Below are 20,645 nucleotides of genomic sequence, written 5' to 3' on the forward strand. Positions count from 1 at the left end.
CTCTATTACATCAAGTTTTTATCTCAGACTTAGGAGGACGATTGATAACAACCGTGCCCAATACCTCCATGTTCTCCCAGCATGACCAAACATGTGCAGAGGTTATCTGTGCTCTGAAGAGAAGAGCACAAGCCTGTTTTGTTGTTGTTGTTGTTTCTTCCTTCAAACTCCTTCTGCAGATCTGTTGCTACCATGTCATTGCCCTGTGAAATTACAGTCCGAGGAGATATCTGGCTTGATTTCAGGCATTATGCCAACTGCTTCAGGAGGGGAAGTATCCCTTCCCATGGCGCCAACAAGGAATCACTCGGTGCTTCTTTTCAAAGTCATGAGCTGAAAGTAAAGACCTCCTAGAGCAACAACAGCTTTCCACAAGGCTTGTTGGGAGTGTGTCCTCAAGGGCAGCTGAAAATGTTGGCTGCCTTCCCTTTTGGTGTCTGTCAGTGTGGTCTCTGTGGCTGTAAATGATCGCAATTGATCCTACCCGAGCTGTTGCTGCAGGCAGTGCAGGGCTCCCCATCTGCCTGGCCTGAGCACCCCTTAATTACAGCCCGTGGAGAACTGGGGATAAAATGGGACTCTAAGGTCTGCTTGGATTATCCCTGTGTGAGCAGCACTGTCTGTGTGGGTGGCAGTATGAAATAATGGTAGCCAAAAACAAAGCTTAGCGATAACAGCCCAGCGGTGGGGGGTTTTCTGGTGGAGAGGTGAAAGGGCTCCCTTTTCCCATCTGTGTTAAGATTGGTTTGGATAATGGTAGCTGCAAAGTGAAGTTTCAGAAGGAGCAGTGCCAGTTGTCCCAGTCACGGCTCCTTCTGCCTTGTTTCAAGTAAATATTTGTTTAAATTTTGGTCCCTCGATTTTTACAAGTTTATGAGGTTCATTCCTGTAAGCAAGTCAGTATGGTAGCATAAGGACAAGCTTTTTTTTTTTTTCCTTACTTTTTTTTTTCTTTTTATTTTTTATTTCCTGTAAAGCTTAGAGAAATTCTTCCCTGATCCTTAAAGCAAAATAAGCTTCTTCTGGAGCCTCTGATAGAGACCAGCATGTGATCAGTGCAGTAATAATCTTATCAGGCTGCCATTGTACTTTGCACAAGCTCCAGCGAAGAGGGGCAGCTGGGATTTATTTTTAAACTTAAAAATGATCATGAGAGAAGGAAGTGCTTTGGGAGGAATTAGTCATGGTTCACAATGATAATCTTTGTTAATGAAGCTCCAAGCAGGCTTCTATCCAGAAGCAGCAAATAATGAGGTGCAGAAATGTTTGCAATCCTATGGAGGATTCGATAATGAGGAGCCTCAGTAGAGGAGCTGAAGGAGCCAGCCTGCAGGACCTGAGGAATTATATTTATACCAGGGGCACAGTTAACATGCTAGGCTGGCAGTAAGTGTGAGGCCAGGAGCTCAGCTCTTAACAGGCTGCTGTGTGTGCTTGTAAAATTCGCGCAGGCCCCATGGGTCCTGCTTCTCCTCCTGATGTGTCAGCACAAAGAAAGACAGCTTTGTGTCTAAAGTTACCTGCAATTTGGAAATCTCTGCAATTTCTTGTGGCAATATCACATGGGGTCATGCCCAGGGAGCTGAAATCTTCCTCTTAACATGACCAGGCCCAAGCCATAACTCTTATCCATGGAGCACATATGAGGCCGCTCACCAGCAAAGGACACAAAATACATGCCCAAGTCCTTCTGCAGAGGCACTGAGCCCCAGCCATGCAGAAAAAAATGCCCTGACTCACACTGCAGGCTGGAAGCACTAACCACAAACCTCAAAATCTGAGTTTGGGGCTTTCTCCTTCAAAACAAAAACCTTGGGCTGAGGGACATTTCTCGCTGCAGAGCTGAAGATGTCTCCTGGTCTCAGGGGCCCTGTGGGTCTGCCCTGGTGCCAACCCAAATGAATGTGGTTCCCTAACTGCATGGTCACACACAGTCACAAGCCCGTGATTAGGGGTTTCTCCACAACAGCCTGCATTCTCCCACCCATATTGCCAAGTGATCCAGAAACCATGCTGCCTGTGAGACACCAGGGATCACCACAGGAAGGTTATGGAAAATCATCACCTGTGACTGTCAACCCAGTGGCCAAGTGGATGTGCAGGCCTGGAAGGTCAAAGCTATAAGACAAGCTATTTGATCTTTTTGGACTTCAGAAAAGCTTCTGACACGGTTTCCCATAGGATTCTACTGGACAAAACGTCCAGCATACAACTTAACAAAAACATCATACGATGGGTGAGCAATTGGCTGACGGACAGTGCTCAAAGGGTTGTGGTAAATGGGGCCACATCTGGCTGGCGGATGGTCACTAGTGTGGTCCTTCAAGGCTCCATTTTAGGGCCAGTCCTCTTCAATGTTTTTATAAATGATTTGGATGTAGGACTAGAGGGTGTTTTGAGCAAATTTACCGACGACACCAAACCTGGAGGAGCTGTGGACTCGGATGAGGGTGGAAAGGCCTTGCAGAGAGACCTGGGCAGATTGGAGAGCTGGGCGATCACCAACTGCATGAAGTTTAACAAGAGCAAGAGCCAGGTCCTGCACCTGGGATGGGGCAACCCTGGCTACACATACAGACTGGGTGATGAGACACTGGAGAGCAGTCCCGCAGAGAGGGATCTGGAGACATACTAGATCTTGGATGCTCAATCCCACCATGTAGCTATGGGCTTGACAGCTTGCCACAATTAGAGGATGACACAGGGAGGCAGACGGAAGATGTGACCCCTCAATGTTGTCTCTGTCTTTGGCTTTGAGAAACTTTTGGAAAACTCAAAGACTCTTGCATGTCCTAGGCAACATGGCACTGACAAAGATCAAGGAGAGGTGACCTGCCCTTGTCCACAGCGAGGAACAGCTTTGCTTAGGCTTGCAGGCACTTTCTTTAGCTCTCTGAAAGGACACTACTAAATTGTAGCACAGATAGGTACTTCTAGTCAAGATTGTGTAAAATTGTTATCTGTTATCTGCACTTTCAAATGAGTTTTCCCTTGAACACCTTCAACAGTTTTATGGCCACAAGCAGGGTAGTGCAGGCAGCAATGCAGCCAGGAGGTCAAGAGCAGCAATTACTGCCTTCTCCCCGAGACCAAGAGGAGGATTGCAGAGAAGAAAGAGACAGCGCACAGCAAAAGGACAAAAGCAACTGTAAGAAGTCACAGTAAATGAAATCCTGGCTACACACAAAGGCAAAACCATTCACTGTGAGGAGGCCCATGTGGTGGAGCACAATGCCAAGAGAGGAGCGCAATTTCTCTCCTTGGGAGCTTTCAAAACTGAATGAATAAAGCCCTGAGCAGCTTGACCTAGCACTGAAGATACTCCAGCTTTGCACAGAAAACTGGCCTGGGCATTTCTAGCATTTCTTTTCCACCCAGACCAGTCCTCAGGACTGCTTGTTTTTTTTTTTTTTTTTTTTTTTTTTTTTTTTTTTTTTTTTTTTTGTTTTTGTTTTGTTTTGTTTTGTTTTGTTTTGTTTGTTTGTTTGTTTGTTTGTTTGTTTGTTTTTTGTTTTACCTGAAATTCTGAATAGCTGAAATAATTCCTCTCAGAAGATCTCTCGGACTGGGAGGGTGACTAGTTAAGAATGTTGATTTTAAACTGGAAATGTTGGTTTGCAGCAGATTTGCTTGTTTATGAGACTGAAGAGATTTCCCCAAATTTCACAATGCTCTCAGGTCCTTTTCCATAATATCTGCAGACTCAGCATACTCCAGTGGCCTTTTTTGTTTGTTTGTTTGTGTTTTTTGTTTTTGTTTTTGTTTTTTTGGTGGTGGTGGTGATGTTTTTTGCAAGGTCGCCTGTCAAGTTTCTGTCTGAAACACACAAGTTGCAAATGGTCCTACAACAAGTCAGGAAACTGGTTCTGAATAAGATATTTAAAGAAGTGATAGGCTTTACCTTTTTTTTTCTTTTTTTTTTTCAGATTTCAGAAGAAGTTTCTTAGTCTTCTCAACTGTTTATATTTCAACGAAAACTTAAGAAAAAAAAAGAAAAAAAAAAAAGAACATCTCCTTGAAAATACAGGATAACTGCAGGGTGATGGGACGGGGAAGAAGGGTCCATTGGGATCCCCTGCAGTGGCAGTGGGCAGGCAGACCTCCACCTGTAATGCCAATGGGGCAGCCCTGGGAAGAAGGCCCTGTATGCTGTGCAGTGAGTGAGCAGGGCTGGGGCGGCTGGACGAAGGTCAGCTGGAGGCTGAAGATCACCCATGAGGATGGTAGTGTCCCCACGTTTGGAGATTTCCAATTGCCATCCAGGTAATCCCTGAGCAACCTCATCTATCTCTTGTCCCACCCTTCTCTGAGCAGGAGGTGATCTGAAGACCTCCCAGTGCCCATTCCCCTCCCTGTTGGTTTTGTTTTACTTTGTTTGTTTTAGCTGCCTGTCCCTGGAGAGGATCATTAAGTAGATAGGGAAGGTATGCCAGCCTTATCTCGAGGCTGGCATGGACCCTTATCTTTTTCAAAGACCTTGTTCTTCCTAGTGCTTTGCCAGATGCTTGCAACGAACAATAAACCGAGAAAAACGCCTCCACAATGCAATGTCTGTCCCCATTCAAGCCTGATTTTACTTTTGACTGTCACCACAGTATTCCAATGCTCCTGGTTCTCCGGATGTCCAGAAGCTGCTGGAAGCAAAGGGAAACACAAACTCACATCCCCTACCACCACCACAACCAGAAGTGTGCAGAAAGTTACCCACGAAAGAAATAAAGATCCAAGTGCTTCTTCCTGGAGGAAGTCTTCAAAAGCTGCATCTGGACTTCTGTAACTTTTACGACTAGTTCTTCTCTTCAAGATAATAATGTCACCTTCACCTTTGGTTCTGAAATTAAAACTTCCTTTGCCTCGTCTCCCTAAGGATCACATGCAGAAAATCCATCTATCTGTCAATCCACTCCTACACACACAACTCTTCCCTGCAGAAAAGTTGAAGTAAAATTGTAGTGAAATAGGAGCCCCCAATGCTCTCACAGATCCTCTGCAAGGTAGGTGAGGAGCTTCATGTGTTTTACACCAACGCCTGGCCTGCTGCAGGTGCCCGGTCTGCTGGCCTTCTCCCATGAGCAGCACCACAAAGCCACCACACACAGCATCAAAATGCCTTACATCTCCACTCTTGCTGCAAAGGGGGAATTAAAAGTTGTATCTCAGTTACTTGCTGGGTGCCTTGAGCTTTGCCTAATCTCCTCTGTATCAAGCCCAGTTCTGAGAAGAGAGGATATTTTTTTCCTGCTTATTAGATTTTGCTGTTCTGCATCTAAGTATAGCAGCTCTCAGCCTGGGAGCAGCTCTTTTTTTTTTTTTTTTTTTTTTTTTTTTTTTTCTGGGCTTTTTGGCACAAATTCATTCTGGGATTCTTCACAGCTTGTTCTAGCGTAAGGAGCCACTTTCTGGTTAGCAACCACACATTTCAAGCTGTCAGGAGCACAAGAGATTTTCTCTTTTCTGGGGTGTGTTTCTCTCATCATCCTCAGAGAACTCACAACAGAGTCACTTGACTCCACGAATGGCAAGGGAACTGCTAGCGCCAGCAGACTGCTGCCTTGGGGTCTTCTGGTGGGAAATACCCAGCAAAGAAAGGCTAACTTCAGAGCAAGGGCTTCTGCCTCCTCGGCAGCCGGCAGCTCACGTGGCTGACAAATATGTTAGTGCTGCAGTCCCTGACTCCAGCCCCAGCTCCAGCCGACCTCCTGGAGCCTCTGTCTCTGGGTGTCAGCTGTGTTTGGGCAGAGGCTGCTCCCTAACATGAAACTGAGCAGATGCAGCAACGTGTTCCCTAGAACTTACCTCCAGAGACAGAAAATCAAGCCACTGACTTATTTTATGCTGGTTATTGTTACATTATTTAACAAATACTTAGATATCAAATACAGAAACTTATTTCTTGCACTAATATTCCTCTACCTGAAAACTATGAGAACTGATACTTTGTTAGTACCTCCTTGCTGATCAGAAACTTTATGTTTTCCCGTTTTACATGATATGGGCACTCTTAGTCTGAAACACCAGAAAGAGTTCTGGTTCAGCCCAGGACTTTTCCCAGCATCTTTTTATTTGCTTGGCTGCCCACTGGTGTTAATCCACCACAACAATTCACTGGTAGCATTTTCCTGGAGAGTAATGTACAATTATTGCCTTTCTCTTTTTAAGTCTCTAATGATCTACTTTATAAATCCATCTGGGAAAAGGAGCACACATAGCATTATATTAGCTAATAATTAATATCCCACCTTTAGACTTTATATTCCTGTCCTGTGCCTGAATTGATCCATCATTTGGCTGGAATGTAGCTGGAATATTTATTTCTGCTCATGACAAATATCCTCAGTTTTATGTTTTCTTCTCTCCCCTGCCCCCCCGCCCCCCCTTTTATTTTAATTTTATATTTTTAAGGACTTCAAAGAAGTATAGAATTTCTGACTAGTGAGAGCGTGTTTAACAAAGGTTTAGACTTTAAAAGCTGTCTGTCTCACATTGGGTGAGAAAGCCTAGAAGATGATTTCCACAGGATCAAAGCTCCTTTAGATGTTCTCATTAGTACAGGCAGTGATTATAGTATCCTGTCATGCAGAAACATTTTTCTGTTATCAGCATGGATAATTTCTGCAATAAACTCAAATACTTTTTTTTTTCATGTGGGCACATATATTTTGTTGACAGCATTATATAGCTTGTCCACAGTTTTGCAGAGGCTAACCCAGGTTGTGAAGTGTGCACATCAGATAAAGAGTTTTGCAAGTCCTGTTCCTTACAAAGACTTTCAAATAACGGTTTAGCTTTCTGGGTGGAAGACCTCTCTTGGTTCTTTCAGGCACAGGAGCTCATTGAGAGGGATGTCTACCAAGGAAATGTGTATCGACAATTCCCAGCTCAAATACTGCAGCCCTGAAAGAACAGCACAGTCCAGATGCAGCACCTGAGGTCCAGTGAGGACTTCAAAAGCACTCAGCACCAGGAGTCTGCCCGCAGGCAGGACGTGTCTGCCAAAGGAAGATCTTTCACTAGAGCTAATTTGGGTCAAAATGACCCTTTGCTCCCCCTGGACCCTAGCAATGAATCCTGCAGTAATACACTCTGCAGGCCCAGGGAGTGGTGGTGAACGGGATGAAATCCAGCTGGTAATTGATCCAGCTGGGCCTGGAGAACAAGTCCTATGAGGAGCGGCTGAGGGAGCTGGGCTTGTTCAGCCTGGAGAAGAGGAGGCTCAGGGGCAACCTTATCGCTCTCTACAGATACCTCAAAGGAGGCTGTAGAGAGGTGGGGGTTGGTCTGTTCTCCCACGTGCCTGGTGATAGGACGAGGGGGAATGGGCTAAAGTTGCGCCAGGGGAGTTTTAGGTTAGATGTTAGGAAGAGCTTTTTTACTGAAAGGGTTGTGAGGCATTGGAACAGGCTGCCCAGGGAGGTGGTGGAGTCACCATCCCTGGAAGTCTTCAAAAGACGTTTAGATGTAGAGCTTAGGGATATGGTTTAGTGGGGACTGTTCATGTTAGGTCAGAGGTTGGACTTGATGATCTTGAGGTCTCTTCCAACCTAGAAATTCTGTGATTCTGTGATTCTGTGATTGATCACGCGTGGTGTTCCCCAGGGGTTGGTGTTGGGGCCATCCTCTTTAATATCTTTACTGATGACTTGGATGAGGGAATTGAGTGCACCCTCAGTAAGTCTGCAGGTGACACTAAGCTGGGTGGAAGTGTCAATGTGCCAGAGGGCAGGAAGGCCCTGCAGAGGGACCTGGACAGGATGTGTCGATGGGCAGAGGCCAGTGGGATGAGGTTCAACACAGCCAAGTGCCGGGTCCTGCGCTTTGGCCACACCAACCCCATGCAGCGACACAGGCTTGGGGCAGAGTGGCTGGAAGGCTGTGCAGAGGAAAGGCTCTGGGGGTGCTGGTTGATGCTCACCTGAACAGCAGCCAGCAGTGTGCCCAGGTGGCCAAGAAGGCCAGCGGCATCCTGGTTGTGTCAGGAGCAGGGAGGGGATCGTCCCCCTGTGCTCTGCTCTGGTGAGGCCGCACCTGGAGTGCTGTGTTCAGCTTTGGGCCCCTCAGTACCAGAAGGACATCGAGGCCCTGGAGCGTGTCTGGAGCAGGGCTACAGAGCTGGTGAAGGGCCTGGGACACAAGGCCTGTGAGGAGCGGCTGAGAGAGCTGGGGGTGTTTGGTCTGGAGAAGAAGAGGCTCGGGGGAGACCTCATTGCTGTCTGCAACTGCCTGAAGGGAAGGGGTGGGGAGCTGGGGGTCGGCCTCTGCTCACAGGTAACCAGTGATAGGACCAGAGGGAATGGCCTCAAGTTGTGCCAGGGGAGGTTCAGGCTGGAAATGAGGAGACATTTCTGCTCAGAAAGAGCAGTCAGGCATTGGGACGGGTTGCCCAGGGAGGTGGTGGCATCACCGTCCCTGGGCGTGTTCAAGGCAAGGTTGGACGTGGTGCTTGGGGACATGGGTTAGTGGGTGACATTGGCGGTAGGGGGGTGGTCTCCAACCTTAATGGTTCTGTGATTGTACAATTAAATATTCCGAGGAAGCTGATATCCTTGCTGCTCTCCTCTGCCCACCTCTGGAAGAGTGGAAACCATCAGCAAAGTCCTTCAGAGACCTTTTCCAAAATATTTTTGGTGAATTGTAGGATCACTCTGAACTTACACAGAAGTCCACAATCTGGTCTAGTGGAAGGTGTCCTTACCCATGGCAGGGGGGTTGGAACTAGATGAGCTTTAAGGTCCCTTCCAACACAAAGCATCCTGTGGTTCTTTGATTCTATACCTAATGCACTGTGTTGCCTTGGCAAAAGAGCCAGATATGTTTACAACCTCCACCTTCCCAAATACATACAACGTCACATAAATGAATTACAACTTTGTCAGGGTAAAGGTGCCTTAAGTCTGAGGCAATTTTTCATCTCAGCATGTGGATCAGAGCCAGAAGCTGTGGCCTCACTCTCTCTGAAAAGCCACAAATTCAGCCTCCCAAGCTTTCACATAACTAGATTCCCATTTTTGTCCTATAAATGTAAGCTGGCACATTATGGGATGACATGCAGCTGGTGAGACCACTGCCCTTGCCTAGCTCCAGCGAATGGATGAAGCACATTGCTGTCCCAGCCAAGCACAGCACTCACAGGACTCAGGAGCCTCACACTGGCCTTTCCTCCATGGGTTTCATTTCCATGTGCACATGTGGTTCATATGACTTGCCCTTCAGCCCCTCCAGTAACAAGCTGGGGCAGGAGGAAAGCTGAAAACAGGAGGAAGTGAGAAGAAAAAATATGTGCAAGTAATCACTGCAGGAGAACTCAATGGAAAGTGCTCCAGCTCATGAGCTGGGGATTGAACTTCATAGTCTGGTCAAGCCATGTGAGATGCCACTAGAGCCAGCATCTTAACAGAAATGAAAATGGGATCTGAAACTCAAAAGGCGTGTGACCTGTTTGTAAGACACAAGGGTTGCTGTCCTCACCTCAGCTGCTTTGCTTCAGCCCCTAAAGGGACACTTCAGACCTTGTGACTGCATGGCATCCTTAGGAGCAACCTCCCCCCTTCCAGGAGGATGGCTCTGTGTCCTTGTTGTTTTTTTTTAATAATCCTTTAGATGGAGTAATTGTGTGGTGGAAACTGCTTAATTTCTGTATATATCATTTTGCTATCCTTGAAGAAAGCCTAGATTATTCTGGAGAAAGTAAAACAGTCCTCTTTCTACCAGCAATATTTTTGGAACACATTTCCCAGAATTAAGGCAAACATCATTATCAGGAAAAAAAGGTTAAAATTTTGAATGGGGAGTTAATTTGTCTATAATTGTTTCTAAATTTTCCCCATAGTTCCTTTACACAGTTCAATCAGCAGAAAAAATGGTAATTTTTTTTTTCAACTACATTCTACATTTTGTGAGAGCTATCATACCTACAGTAGAAAGATTTTTTTTTTTCTCATGCATCAAGATGCTGACACAAAATTGCAGTGTTTACCAAAACGAGGGTTTTAGTAGAAGCCACCAGGACCTGACAAGAAGCTTTCCTTCTGGCTGTGCTGAGCTGTATGATGGCAACTGCTGTTCAGATCAAATCTATGATTCCTTGCGAATCTGGGGGTGTGTGTGATTGGTACAAGTACCAAACTGGTTATCTTAGTGCCTTATTTATTTATTTATTTGTTTGTTTGTTTGTTTCCAGTTGGAAATTATGAGCACCTGGAGACTGGGGAAATTTCTGGGGGAAAAATTACCACTCTGTGGTTGAAAGGCATATTGTCTACCACAGCAATTAATCATAAAGCATTACCAACCTCCTCTCCACAGGCAGACTGCTCACTCTCAGTAATTGGGACAGGGAAAGAAGAAGGCCAGGAATGCCATTTGCCTGATTTAACTGGGCTAAGAGATCAAGGAAGCAGAAGAGGTCCTTTTTCCACGGTGTCTCTTCTGAGCTGAAAATGTGACTGGCATGTCTAATGAGCCTCCACATCTCCAGGCCTCCTGCTGCCCAGCCTCCAGCCCCCACAGCAGAAAGGCAAATCCTTGTGGAAAGCGGATGGCCAGGACCTCCTGACCCACCTCCCTTCCTGTCTTTCTACGCTGCTTGAGACCTGGTGAGGGAAAGCAACTTGAAAACGTTAAGATGTTTGTCAATGGATCTATTTGTCCACACTGTGTTTCAGACATTTTTTTTTTCTTTCCAGCACCTTTCCCCAAGCCAATGCAAGATAAAACCGACAAATCCATAAACTGCAAGTTTGCCATCTTCTACTCTTTTATCTATCAGGATTAGAAATGTTAGTTACTGACAAAGCCTCTAGGCTACGATGGTTTCCCTGCAGGTGTTACTGTGGCCTCCTGCTGAATGCAGATTCTAGCAGAGCACTTTAAAGCTCTGGGGTGCTTTGCCTCTTTTCTATCATCTTCTGATCTTTATCTTCATCTGTGATCTTCTGGAACACAGCACCATCACGCGTCCTCCTACGGTCCCTTCTTGAGTTACATCTCGCTCTGTACAGGTTTCAATTACTGGACTTGATGATCTTAGAGGTCTTTTCCAGCCTAAATGGCTCTGTGATTATAAACTCATTTTTTTTACCTAATTGAGAAAAAAACAAAACAAAACAAAACAAAAAAATCATGCACCACACAGGCCACACAACAACAAAGACCGAGCTCCTGATTTAAACAGAATTTTGCATCCCCTCCATGTGTCTTTGCAGCAGTTTCTCTCCTGGAGCCCCCATCCTCATCCTGCCCCCTGTCAGGGATGCAGGGATCAGCCTAGGGCCACCACAGCTTGTTGAGCTCTGCCTGGAGCAGGGTCCGCCTCATTCCTTAATCCTGACTTCTGATGTTTGTTCAGTTATCTTATTTACCTTCAGCTTGCTGTAGGCAGGCTGCTTGCAGTTAACTTTCAGTTCTGCTAGGCTGCTGATAGTTTTGTCTTGCAGCATTTTTGTTACCTGTGGAATACTGTGAGGTTTATCAAAGCAGTTATTAATAATAGCAGCCCTAAAGAATGTGTCTCAGCCACTCCTTAGCAAAGGCCATGTATTGCCAGAGGAATCCAAAACCAAGCCATTTTTCTGGGAAGTATATATCAGAAATACTGCTGCTGTACCTAGTGCAGCTGTAAGCCCGTGGCAGCTGTAAGCCCGTGGCAGCCAAGCTGGAGAGCCCCTGGCTCCTCATCCTTGTGTGCTCAGAAACGCAGCAGCTTTGGCAAATACCGCACAGGGCGTCTGAGGAAAACGCCACATTCAGGCACGGGAGCCAAACCCACAGGCGGCACAGCACACCACGGCAGGCAGAGCTGCGCCAGGCACTCTCCCCCTTCCCGTTTTTACTATGCCTCATTAAATTCCTGCCCTCCCTTGTGATGAAAGGGATGGTGTGACATCCTGCTGTGGATCAGGAGGACAAAGGGTGCAGTCAGCAGAGAGTCACGAGTGGTGTTTCCAGAGATGACCAGTTCTGGTGTGGGCTATAGCTGAACATGGGCTGAGCTTTAAATAAATTAAATATAAAGACCTGAACAAACCAGATCCTTACTATTTTGTTTGTTTGTTTGTTTGTTTGTTTGGTATTACCAGAGAAGAGTTAGCAAGTCCTGTGTGATGCTGGATGGACTGATGAAGATATCACAAGTGTGCCCTTCACCTCGACACTGTACGAAGAATGGCTGCAGTGTGAAGAGGACCAAGCCTTATCTCCTCCTGCCTGTTTCTAGCTAAAACCCAGTTTGAGGCCAACCTCCGGATTAAACTGGCTTGCTGCCTGTGGAGCTGCCATGCATGCACACCTGGTGGTATTTCCTGAAATAAATGCAATCAAATTTCCCGCTCCAATTTCAAAGAAAGAGAATATGAACAGAAACCTCAAAGAGTGAGGGTGCAAGCAGCCCAGGGGTGGGACGTGAGGGTCACCTGGAAAGACACTCTTCCTGCAGGGGTGCTTTTCTCTGCTCACCTTTACAAGTATTTCCAGACATTGGTATCACATTGAGACAATGTAAGACCTTCCTGCAAACCTGCTGGGACACATTTTTGGACCTGAGCTTTCACTAGGGCAGTGCCTCTCCAGAGGAAAAGGATATTTCTGGCCTTGGGGCCTGAGCAAGGGTCTGTCTCAGAAGAAATACTTTGGGAGCCTGTTGCGGTTTAACATAGCAGGCAGCGAAGCACCACACAGACATTTGCTCACCACCACCAGCATCCCCCCCCAGTTAGTGGGACAGGGAACAGAAGAGGAAAAAAAAGTAAAAGCTTAGGGGTTGTGATAAAGACAGTTTAATAAGAGAGTTTCCAGAAAAGGAAAGGAACATCATTATTAATAAGTAATGATAACGATAACGATAACGATAACGATAACGATAATAATAATAATAATAATAATAATAATAATAAAAGAATACACAAGGCAAGTGATGCGTAATGCTATTGCTCACCTCCCACTTACCAATCCCCAGTTCACCCCCCAAAAGCAGCTCCTGCAACCCACCCAAGCCACTCACCCCATTTTATTGTCCCATATGACAGGCTTACGTCAGCCTCCAATACATTGAGTTGTTGGGATCCCTCTGTCACTCCAGAAACACAGATGGGTTCTGTCCCTTTATCGCCTGATGGCAATAGGGCACACTGTGCACCGGTGTCCACTAGAGCCTTGTACTTCTGTGGGCCTGATGTGCCAGGCCATTGGATCCACACAGGCCAGTGAACCCGATTTTCCTTTTCCTCCCCCTGGCTGGAGACAGGGCCTCTCTAGTCTTGCTCATAGTATTAATTCCTGTGTCTGGGGGGACTGCCTGCTGGAAATGAGCAGAAAATTTCCCAGAAGAACATCCTTTTGCAAATGTTTTTTCTTGTACCCTTGTCTTTTGGGTCAAAGCAGAATTCTCACACCATTTTCCCATGTCCTCTCTATGGTCATGCAGGTAAAACCACAGAATGGCACATGGTGTTTACCCACTATATACTCTGTATTGAGCAGAGGGATGCTTTCTCCTAAAAACTAAGATACTGAGTTGTCTAGTCAATTCATCCACTGTGGTTTCCTCTCAGTCTTTTCAGGTCATTACTGCCAATGAGCTGGTATATGATGATGGTGTGCTCCATAGTAACTTCTGCCGCATGGGTCTCGTACACTTGACTTCATCTGGATCTTTGGATACCTGTTCATTGTCCAGATTATCATAAATCACCAACAGCACAGCTAATTCCCTCAGATACTGGATACCCCTTTCCATGGTGGTCCCCTTGCCTGGGTGACATACAACATCTTCCCTGAAGGGATACCTTTTCTTCGCACCTCACAGGAGTCCCCTCCAGAGACTAAGGACTTGTGCCCCTTTTCCAATTGCTTTGTCAATGTCCCTGTCCCCAGAGAGGGATCCCAGCTGCCTGGCTTCCCTGCCCTCTAATCCCAGGCTACTGGCCCTGTTATCCCAGCAATTATTTGGGTGTTCTGGTGTCCCACAGACCTTGTTGATGCTATTTTAAAATAATTAAAAAAGTAAAGTAGGAATTAAAATTATTTCACTTCTTGCGAACACAGAGGAGTGGCTTTTAAAATGGGAAGGTGAGAAAAGAGAAAATACAGCACAAAGAGCTCGAGGTTAGAGATGAGAATGGTTTAATGAAAGGGAAGGGGAATGGGGAGAAAAAGAAACCAAAGAAACAATAAGGCCGCGCGGAAGCACAGAGAGAAGGAAAAAGAAATATTCTCTACTTCCCATCAACGAGCGGTGTTCGGCCACATCCTGGGAAGCAGGGCCTCAAAACGCGTAGCGGTTGTTCAAGAGGAACAGCCCCCTCCCCCATGAGAGCCCCCCTTGTTATTGCTGAGTGTGACATCAGGTGCTCTGGAATGTCCCTTTGGTTGGCTTAGGGCAGCTGCCCTGGCGATGGCCCACCCCCAGCCTGCTGGCTCCTGGGGGCTGCGAAGGAGTCCTGATGCTGTGCCAGCACTGTGCAGCAATAGACACAGCACTGGAGTGACACCAGTGCTGTTCCAGCTCTGAGTGCAGAGCACAGCACTGTGTGGGCTGCTGCAGGGAAAGGTGAGTCCAGCCCAGACAGACCCAACACAACCTTCACCCCTTAGTCCATAACATTCGTGTCACACTCGGGTCCCACACAGTTTAGTGTGTAGATTCTCTCATCACCACTGTTCTCTGTCTGGTAAAGTATGTATACGCCTGTACTTCTTTTCATTCCACAGGTCTTTCCCCACAATGTCCATAGAAACATGAAAGCATGGTGGGTCCAGCTTCATCTGTTCAAGTGGTCACCCAGGGCAGGCAAAGTTGCTTTTCTTGACACCAGCCCCAGCTCAGCTCACATCACTGTTGCACTGCCCGGTTCCTTGCAAAGTTGACCTGTCGCTGGTTCTGCAGTGTCCTCCTACACCACATAACTTGGATTACAGATTAATTTTCTCCCAAGGCTAAATCTCCTTTGGGCACACACCTGATATCCCCATCTTTCTGCATTGCTCACCAGGTATAGCCTGGTCGTTGGGAGAAGACAATCCCACGAGTGCGTTTGCCTTTTCCCACGGCAGGGGCCACCCACACCGCCTTCCCCATCCACTTCCCCACATGCACTACGGGGACTTGAGCTTCTCCCACGGTGCGTAGGGGTTTTGTTTCGGCAGGACCAGGATGGCTGTCAGACCCCCCGTTGTTAACTAGCCAAGTGGCCTCTGGTAGATTTCTATCCCAATGTTTCCACATCCCAGCACCCAATGCTCGCAGCATAGACTTTAACAGTCCGTTGTACTTCTCAACCTTCCCAGAGGCTCGTGGCTGATCAGGGATGTGATCCACCCACTCAATGCCGTGCCTCTTGGCCCAGGAGGTGACCAAATTGTTTCGGAAGTGACTCCCATTGTCGGACTCAATTCTCTCTGGTGTACCATGTCGCCACAGCACTTGCCTTTCCAGGCCCAAGCTAGCGTTTCAGGCCGTGCCATGGCTTACGGGATACGTTTCCAGCCACCCAGTAGTTGCTTCTACCATGGCAAGTATGGACCGTTTGCCTTGGCGGGTTGGTGGGAGTGGTCCGACGTAGTCAATCTGCCAGGCCTCACCATACCGAAATCCAAGACATCTCCCCCTGTTCCAGGGAGATTTTACCCTCATGGCTCGTTTGACTGCAGCACAGATCTCACACTGGTGGGTAACCTCTGTGATGGCCTCAAGGGTCAGGTCCAGCCCTCGGTCATGAGCCCATCTGGATGTGGCATCCCCCCCTAGATGTCCTGATGTTTCATGGGCCCATTGAGCTACAAACAGCTCACCCTTACGTCCCCAGTCCAGGTCCACCTGAGCCACTTCACTTGTCAAAGCTCGAGCCACTTCTTTGTTGTTCTGATGTTCTTCGGTGGCACGATTCTTAGGCATGTGGGCATCTACATGACGTACCTTTGCAGCCAGGTGTCCTACCCAGGCAGTGCTATCTTGCCACAGGGTAGCAGCCCAGATAGGCTTACCTCTGCGCTGCCAGTTGTTCTGTTTCCATTGCCGCAGCCACCCCCACAGAGCATTTGCCACCATCCATGAGTCGGTGTAGCGATACAGTACTGGCCGTTTTTCTCTTTCAGCAATTTCTAGGGCCAGTTGTATAGCTTCATTTCTGCATACTGACTCAACTCACCTTCCCCTTCCACGGCCTCCACAACTCGTTGTGTGGGACTCCACACAGCAGCTTTCCACTACAGACGGCCCCCTACCACACGGCAGGATCCGTCAGTGAACAACACCTACTGCTTTGTGTCTTCTGGCAACTCGTTGTGTGCTGGTGCTTCTTCAGCACCAGTTACCTCTTCTGTCAGCACTCCAAAATCCATGCCCTGCGGCCAGTCCATGATCTCCTCCAGGATTCCCGGGCGCTTGGCTTTCCCCATTCGAGCCTGCTATGTAATTAACGCTACCCACTTCCTCCACAGTTGCATGGTGTGTAGTGGGGATTTTCCCTTTGAACATCCAATGTAACACAGGTAGCCGTGGGGCCAAGAGGAGTCGTGCTTCTGTACCAACAACTTCTGAAGCGGCTCGAACCCCCTCACATGCTGTTAATATTTCCTTTTCAGTTGGGGTGTAATTGGCTTCCTTGATAGCCCCAGCTCCAGAACACCAGAGGTCGATCTGGGAAGCAGGGCCTCAAAACGCGTAGCGGTTGTTCAGGAGGACAGCCCCCTTCCCCACGGGCGCCCCCCTCTTTATTGCTGAGTGTGGCATCAGGTGTTATGGAATATCCCTTTGGTTGGTTTAGGTCAGCTGCCCTGGCAATGGCCCCTCCCCATCACTTGCCCACCCCCATTGATTTCCTTTCATCAAGTGGTCAACCATCTGGTTGCCCAGGGGAAGCCAGCTGATGGCACCTGTTTGGATTTCGGCACAGCTTCGGATCTGTTTCTAACTGTCTCCTTCTGGACAAATTGGGCAGCACACAGCTAGAGCAATGCATAATGCGATGGGTGAACAAGGGGCTGACGGGTCAGGCTCCAAGGGTAATTGTAAATGGGGTCACATCGGGGTGGCGGCCAGTCACTAGGGGCTTCCGCAGGCCTCCATTTTAGGGCCTGTTCTCTTCAGGGTTGTCCTGACTGACTCGCATGTAGGACTTGAGGGCAGATGGAGTCCATTTAGGCATGATGCTGAACAGGAAGGAGTGGCTGACTCCATCAAGGGGACGAAGGCTTTGCAGAGAGATCTTGACAAATCAGAGAGCTGGGCAATCCCCTGCAATATGAGGTTTAGCAAGAGCGAGTGAGGCATTCCACGCCTGGCAAGGGGCAACCCTGGCGGTACGGACAGTCAGGGGGATGAGAGGCTGGAGCGCAGCCCTGCAGAGCGGGATCTGGGGGTTTTGGTCAATAGCAAGTTGAACGTGATTCAAGCACGGGCCCTGGCAGCCAGGAGGGGAACCGCATCCTGGGCTGCCTCCAGTATGGCATCGCCAGCCGCTCAGGGGCAGGGATTGCTGTGCTCTGCTCCGCGCTCTTTCAGCATCGCCTCGAGTCCTGTGTGCACTTCTGGTCAGCACACTAACAGAAGGACATAAAACTCTCTGCAGAGTGTCCAAAGGAGGGCTTGGAAGCGGTGAAGGATCTGGAGGGTAAGATGGATGAGGAGCACGTGAGGTCTCCGTGTTTGTTCAGCCTGCACGAGACAGAGGAGAAGCCTCGTGGTGGCCTGCAGCTTCCTCACGAGGGGAGCAGAGGGGCCGGGGCTGAGCTCTGCTCTCTGGGGACACTGACAAAACTCGAGGGAATGGCAAGGAGATGGGACAGTGGAGGGTCTGGCTGCAGGTGAGGAAAAGAGTTTTCACCAACATGGGGCTTGGCCACTGAAACAGGCCTCCCAGGGAAGTGGTCACGGTAGCAAGTTTTGTGAACTGCGGGAGTCCACAAAACATCTGGGAAGTGCTTTCAGACATGTGCTTTGTTTTTTGGGGGTCAGCCAGAGCGATGGGCTCTGAGGTCACCTAGCGATAGGCTCTGAGGTCAGCCAGCAACGGGCTGTGACCTCACAGGCCTCGCTGCTTATCTTGGGGCGCCGTCAGAGCCTGGCCCAGCCTGGCTCATGCCTGGACTCCCGCTGAGCGTGTGTGCGAGGCTTGGAGTGCCGAGCAAGGATCTCGAGAGGAGTTGTTGGAGCTGTGCTGTGGGGCTGTTGGCAGCTGCTCTCAGTGCCTGTCCCTGCAGCCAGTGCCTGCGTTTCCCCGGCCCTGCCTGGCTCAGGCAGCCGGGGCTGTGCGGAGAGTGCTCGCAGCAGTGCAGGTGAGCTGTGCGGGGACACATGCCCCGGGGCTGGGCATGGGGTTTTGTCCTGCTGAGGGGCCGGGGCACTGCCGCTGCCCGCTCCGGCACAGCCACTGACCCTGGCCTCTCTCTTTCTTGCAGCACACAGCACCTGTGGCAGCGGCACCAGCCAGGGGAAGCAGCTCCCCATCTGCAGCTCTCCCCAGCCCGCTGCAGCGAGCCGACGCCATGGCCAGTGAGGCCAAGGACGTCACCTGCCCTGTGTGCCAGGGGGCCCCCAAGGAGCCCAGCTACGTCCTCCCCTGTCTGCACCACTTCTGCTTCGGGTGCATCATGCGCTGGGCCGAGAGAAGCAGCACCTGCCCCCTCTGCAGGCAGCGCATCACCTCCATCCGCTACTCCATCTGGGCGGAAGACGACTTCCTGGAGGTGCAGCTTGCCCCCGACACAGAGGACCAAGATGACAGCCAGCAGGACGAGCAGGGGGCTGCGGAGCCGGTGCCCCAGCCTGCCGTGGGAGGCCTCCTGCCTGAGGAATGGGCGGCCCTCTTCAGGGAACACCTGGAAGTCCTCGGTCCGCTGCGCTCCTGGGTGCGCCAGCAAGCCAGGGAGCTGTTCGACGCTGCCTGGTGGGACCAGGACATGCTGGAGGCCACCATCATCGCCTGGCTGTGCCGCTGCGGGCTGGATGAGCAGGCCTTGGTGCAGGAGCTGCGGCCGTTGCTGCAGGGCCACACGGTGAGCTTTGTGCAGCGGCTCATCTCCATCATGCTGCAGACGTGCAGCGAGGAGTACCTGGAGCACCTGGGATTCCTGGAACCCCGTCCTGCCAGCCTGCAGTACAACGGCCCTGAGGTGGACCTCGAGGGCTCCCAAGACACCTGGGAGCCAGAAGACAGCCCTGAGGCCACACCCAGCCCTGCTGCCTCCCCCCGGGACACTCCTGCCAGCAGCCCGGAGGATTCTGACGTCGAGGAGCTGCCCAGCACCTCCAGTGCCACCCTACCTGGGGGTCCTGGCCATCTGCCCACCGCACCCATCCCTGGGGAGCAGGAGGAGCCCTCCTCAGAGCCACGAGAGGTGGCAGAAGAAGATGCCGTGGTGCCAGGCTGCAGCCATGAGCCCTCACCTCCTGGCCAGGGCAGGGACAGCTCACCTGGGGGGCCCCGGCGGAGGAGGAAGAGGAGGGCCGACAGCAACCCGGACTCTCCCCAGCCCTGCAAGAGGCCCCCGCACCTTTAGCAGGGTACACGTGGTTGTCATACAAATAAAAATTTATGACCCTGCCACAGATAGTGTCTTGGTCTTCTTCGTAGAATCACACAATCCTACAGCCATAGAAACACAGAGTGGCTCAGGTTGGAAGGGACCTTAAAGATCACCTAGTTCCACTCCCCCTGCCATGGCCAGGGATGCCACTGTGATATATGGCATAGTAATTCGTGTCAAGAAGATGGTTGATATTAACGAAGAAGGGGGAGACGTGGGAGTGTGGCCATGGGTGTCGGCAAGCCCCATGCTTGGTGGCAACATCAGACTCTTAACAATGAGGCCATCATGAATGTAAAAGAGTTTAGAGGGAATACAGAAGGGTGATTCAGGAGACTCCATGCAGTCTCGGGTTGCTTGTTCTCCAGCCATTAAGGCATGGATGTTGCTGGGTGTTTGCTGTTGTTGTTAGATGCAAAGTTGTTTGACCAATGAAAAGCTGTTTTGGAAAAGGACTGCTGTGGGGAGAAGGGTTTAAGAGGGGAGCCTGTTCTCAAGATGAAAAAGGCAACCCGATGAAGTTATGGCATCAATATTGAGAAGTAGCAAGAAGGAATGAAAAGGAACAGGCTAGTGGGACGCAGATCAGGATGGGAACAGGCACACTGATCGCCTCATGAAGATGGGTTCGGCCAAACTCAGCAAACAGCTCCGAGAAGCTCGTCCAGAAAGTCGCTGGAAATGGGCCCACCGGAGCTGGGAAGAAGCTCCAGCTGAGAGAAGCGGAGCCGCGCACACAACTGCCCCTCGCTGGTCAGCAGTTGCACGTTAGGGGGAATCGTACGTCCTTAGGAACAAAGACTGTCCTGGCAACCTTACAGCTTATTCTCCTTCTTAACAATCAGACAGTTTATGAGCCTGAAACACGGGACCAAACTGAGGTCAAGGTGTAGGATTGTGCAACTAAAAACAACAAGGTTGCAGCGGGATTGCTCGGCACCTGGCGAGCAGCCTCTGAGGCCTTAAAGAGCCATGTGGGCCCACAGTCAGACACGTGCGGTTTGCCAGACAGTGAGGGAGCTGCGCGCTCCTTTACTGATCCAACTGCTACGCCATCGGCCCCAGAAAGAGCGTGCAGTCTCATCCATGGCAGGGCTTGGAGATGGCACAGGATAAAGCCCTCAAAC

The 20,645-nt window shown here is 49.5% G+C and overlaps 1 protein-coding gene across 1 annotated transcript; it reads left to right on the forward strand.

Annotated features, from left to right (window-relative positions):
* The first annotated feature begins 18,477 nt into the window (after window positions 1-18,477).
* Window positions 18,478-19,491, forward strand: LOC137848580 (E3 ubiquitin-protein ligase Topors-like). The gene has a single exon (XM_068667803.1). The coding sequence runs from the start codon at window positions 18,478-18,480 to the stop codon at window positions 19,489-19,491; it is 1,014 nt and encodes a 337-aa protein (XP_068523904.1).
* Window positions 19,492-20,645: the final 1,154 nt, after the last annotated feature.

The sequence above is a fragment of the Anas acuta genome, chromosome Z, assembly GCF_963932015.1.
Source record: "Anas acuta chromosome Z, bAnaAcu1.1, whole genome shotgun sequence".
Classification (NCBI taxonomy): Eukaryota; Metazoa; Chordata; class Aves; order Anseriformes; family Anatidae; genus Anas; species Anas acuta.